The 4328-nt window shown below is 39.5% G+C and overlaps 1 protein-coding gene across 1 annotated transcript in view; it reads right to left on the bottom strand.

Moving 5' to 3' along the window:
- Positions 1-443: 443 nt before the first annotated feature.
- The window catches only part of CACUL1 (CDK2 associated cullin domain 1), a 76714-nt gene continuing 72829 nt past the window's right edge, over positions 444-4328 (bottom strand). Inside the window, exon 9 of the mRNA XM_006020544.3 lies at positions 444-3525. Coding sequence (XP_006020606.2) covers positions 3485-3525 — 41 coding nt within the window. The 3' untranslated portion in view covers positions 444-3484. The remainder of the gene's footprint in view (positions 3526-4328) is intronic.

Here is a 4328-nt window from a genome sequence, read left to right as displayed (position 1 = left end):
TGTGGACTCAACGATCCCTGTACAAGGCAAAACGTGATGAAGAACCGTGCCTCAGATTTTAAGAGAGACATGCAGCATCCCGCAAAACCACGTGTTTTATTTGATGTTTTATCTGATGTTTGCAAAAACGAAGTATTGGGCCAAATTCAGCCCTGGGTAACTCCAATGAACCTGGCCAACTGGATCTGCTTGGAAAAGTAGTCAACTGAGCACTCATGTGCATTATGTTTCCCAACCAGCCACAAAATATTGGCCCAAACCCAAAGTCTACAAAGCTGAGTACATTCAACATTATTCCACAAAATGTGATCCACATATGACCCCATATACTGTATGGTGCCAAGAACTGCCTTAACAACGTGCGAAGAACTTTCTACCAATTTAACTCTTAGCTAAATTTAACTCTTAAGCTAAAAATTTTAACTTCCAAAAGAAAAAATAAATGAAACTCATCTAAAAATATTTTAATATAGCAAGTTTTCCTAAAGAACCAATGCAACATAGAAGAGAAGAGAACACCCAAAGTATAACCAACTTTACTGCTTAGTCTGAACAGAGTAAGCAACAGATGCAATAAATGTAAATTTAATCACAATGGATTATTATTTGGTTAGAGTAACTACCGTAGCTAGGACCATGCTGCCTTGTAGTTGTGGCTTTACCGTACCAATACTCAAATTGACCAAGTTGGTTTTACTGTAAGTAAAATATAAATTTACAAAGAGACAAAATAATTTAGTATATAATGTCATATCCTATTCCATGCTTGGTTCACAATGATAAAACTTCAAGACAAGATGAACATTATTTCAGCATTAAGTTCATAATGCCAAAACATACAGAAATTTTAATGCCAATTTACAACATAATACAAAGCTTTACAAGGAGATTTCTCATGTTTTGTTGGCCAAATGAGAATGCTACATAGGGGCAAAAAGCTTTCAAGTACTGTTAGTGTGCATACATTATCCACATTAGGAGGATTTGTTTTCACCTTAAGGAATTGCTGTTCTAAAAGGGATTATTGTTTGTAAGCATAACACAACAGAAAATGAGTAAGTTAAAACCACTGTCTCAAAACATGAGGCATAATATGTCCTACAAGTTATTTACAAACCCTAGATGAGTAAAAATCTTTTCAAAATACAGAAACAAATCATGACGGCTTGAAAGAGCTGAGAGCTTGTGTACTGTATTATATAAAGTAGAATGGTAATGTTGTAGTAAACTTTAACCAGTTAAATGTATATATTTTTAGCTCAAGAATATTTGCCATAACAACATACACTATAATTGTAAACATGAGGACACTGTCAAAGGTTTTATTTTGAAATCTGATTTTTAAAAACTCCGTTCTTGATCAAACTTAGACGCCGGCAAAGTCAGAATCAATTGTATGTTCCTTATTACTGCTCGTTACTTCCTCCATTGTGTATACTCGGGTAGGATTTTCTAAAAGCTCTTAACGTTGGCTTACTTCTGCTTTTAAAATCACAGCTGACAATAGTACTCTTAACTTCTGAGGGAGCAGGGGTTATGGCAAACTTCTGAATATCTCACCCTGAGGGGTTTGCCTTTGCCGAATTGCTCATGAAGGCTAGGTTGCTGGCATTATTCCAAAAAAGGCATGTGGGGAAAGAGACGGGACAGGACGGGACTCAAAACCCCATAACACTAAAAACATTTATTTTTAATTTAAAAAACTCCCAAGAATTAAACAGACTTTGCAAACATGCAAAGAAATATATAGATAGGTCAGACTCTGGTCTGCCAATCTTGAGACTGCCAATCTTGACAGTGTCCTTTCAATTTTCCCTTCTTTGTCACTAAAGGTATTCCCTATATGGTAGATCTGGACTCATTTAGATATAAATCTGTCTACAGAGCAAAGTAGAAAGGAAAAGAACTTGTTGTCCCTGCCGCATGTCTATTTTTTTTCTACTGCAATCTGTAGAGAACTCATGCAAGCTTGGAGAAGTCTCTGAAGGTGAGAGAGTGGTATGTGACAGAACTGCAAATCTTTTGCTTCAGCAGAGAAAGACTTGATATAACCAAGATGATAACAAGAAATCTGTAGCTAAATTGGTCTTTCAAGCACCTTTCTTTCAAATTAAAAAAAAAATGAGTAAGATAGCCTATACTGCAAACTGAAACTCACCTCAATTATTAGGATCCATACTACAGGTCCAGTAGATCTGGACCAGTCTAGCTGAGCTCAACAAATCTGGAAGGGGTCTGTGTGCGTGTGCGCGCACGAGAGAGTTACCCCTGATCCTGAAAGCTGATATGCATCTTACTCTGCCTGATTAGGAGCAAGGGCTAATGTCACTCCTGCCCCCATCATGCATATGCTGCTGCCACTAACAGTCTAATGCAAGTGCAGTCACCCACTGACTGATTAAGACCAATTTAAATCTGCTCAGTGCTGAAATAAAAGCACATAGCAGGAATAACAGACTGGAGAATCTTGCCCATAATCCATTCTAAAAAAAAAAAATAAATAGAAGATTTAGCAGTGGCAGCTAAATAACATTTAAGATAAAACATCTCAACATTGCATTCATTTTGGAGTACACGCAGGAATCTATTGCAAATATTGTGGAAGCCAGTGGAGTCAAGGAAAGGTTAAGGGGAGAAAGGTGGGTTTTCAAGAGTTGGTCCCAACATTAACACCAATGTACAAGACAAAAAGGGACAGAAGATACCATTATTTGTAGCAACACTTAGAATAACCTCCTTCTTAAATTTATATCCTAGCTATACAAAAGAAACTCGTGACTTTGCAGCATGTTGTGAACAGATGTCAAGTTTTTTCCTCGAGAACACATTTTGCAGTCACAAAATATGGTCTATTAAGTTGCAAAGTGCACAAGCTGAAGGCACAGAGTACAACACACACAGGGAAACAGGTCTCCTAAAATGTTGGAGCAGGAGACATTTTTTTAAAAAAGGATACAAATCTGGAATTCAAAACGCCCTGTCAGAAGTTACATTTGAATAGGACCAACTCTTAAAGGTGACGCCATTTTGTACTCAAAAACAAATACTGCAAAGTAATGAATCTTTATTCTTACCTTGAAGTTTTAAAACTAATACACTGACATGTCAGACTAGTTTAAAGAATGTCCATAATAAGAAAAGAGTGCAAAAGATCCTTCCGTTCTAACATTTTTGGAGGAAGCTGCGGATTTTGGCTGCCAATTTCCACTTAGAAAGGATCATTTCTCAAGGCGCATTCCTCAAAGAATCGCAGAGTAAGAACTTTGAGAGACTAGACCAAAGAGTAACATCTTCTGAAGTCATCCCAAGTGTAGCAGCAACTGACATTTTATTACATAAAGAAGAAAGTCCCAACTCCTCTTCTAGGCATAGTTTATGACAGAGCTCCTGAGTATCCGCAGTTTGCAAGCAGAGGCTCTGGATACCACGTGTGCTCCTCCAGTGTCTGTTCTGGCTAGGAATAAAGGCTCATCCAGTACATTCACTATCTGTATCCTCTGGAGCTTGCACATGCTGATGAGCCATCTGAAACACACAAAGAAGAAAAATAGGTCAAAGAAAACTCATTTTAATTTTCCTTCCACTCTTACCACTGCCTTTTCCTAAAAGACCCTAAAGCATTGCGTTACCTATAAAAACAATGTACACAGAAGTGGAAATGGCAACTTATAAAAAGAGTCATTTCAGGCAGCATGCCCTTCTGTGGCTGAGCCTGGCACGGTGGGGCTGGTGGCTCCTCTTCCCCCAGCACCCTCCCTCCACTCCCTACCCTTCACTCTCCTACACACAGGCGCGTGCCCCCAGCAGCCTGAGGGAGGATGCGTAAGGGCAGGCTGGGCAGAGAGGACGAGCGCGGGTGGGGGGGGAACCTGCCAGGCTTGCAGTGGTACAGCAAAGGCTGCAGAAGGGGCTTTTCCCCCATCCCTAATAGCTCCTCCCAAGGGCTCTTCAGGCAGCATCTGTTCCTGAGTCTCTTGAAAGAGCCCGGAGCAGCAACTTAAAATAAATATAGATTTTTTTTTAAAACACTGTCCCCATGTGCCACTAATTGGCAGGCATGCCAGGGGTTGCCTATCCCTATACTATAACATATTTTAATTTTATTCCAAAAATACTGTTGTCCTGATTTATTTGTCTTTGTGTAGTGTATATAGAGATGATTGCATAATAGCTCAAAAATAAAATCTTACTCTTGTATAAAGTGTGTGCGTGCGTACGTGTGCGCATGCAAGATGGGAGGGCATGGTTGTGTGCGCACGGGGTGTAGGGTATGATGCACAGTGTGTATATATGTGGGGGGTTGCGGGGGCAGGATGGGGGTGTAAGGG

This window comes from Alligator sinensis, unplaced genomic scaffold (assembly GCF_000455745.1).
Source record: "Alligator sinensis unplaced genomic scaffold, ASM45574v1 scaffold527_1, whole genome shotgun sequence".
NCBI classification, from domain to species: domain Eukaryota; kingdom Metazoa; phylum Chordata; order Crocodylia; family Alligatoridae; genus Alligator; species Alligator sinensis.
Note: the sequence above shows the minus strand (reverse complement) of the source record. Positions and strands in the feature narration are given on the sequence as shown.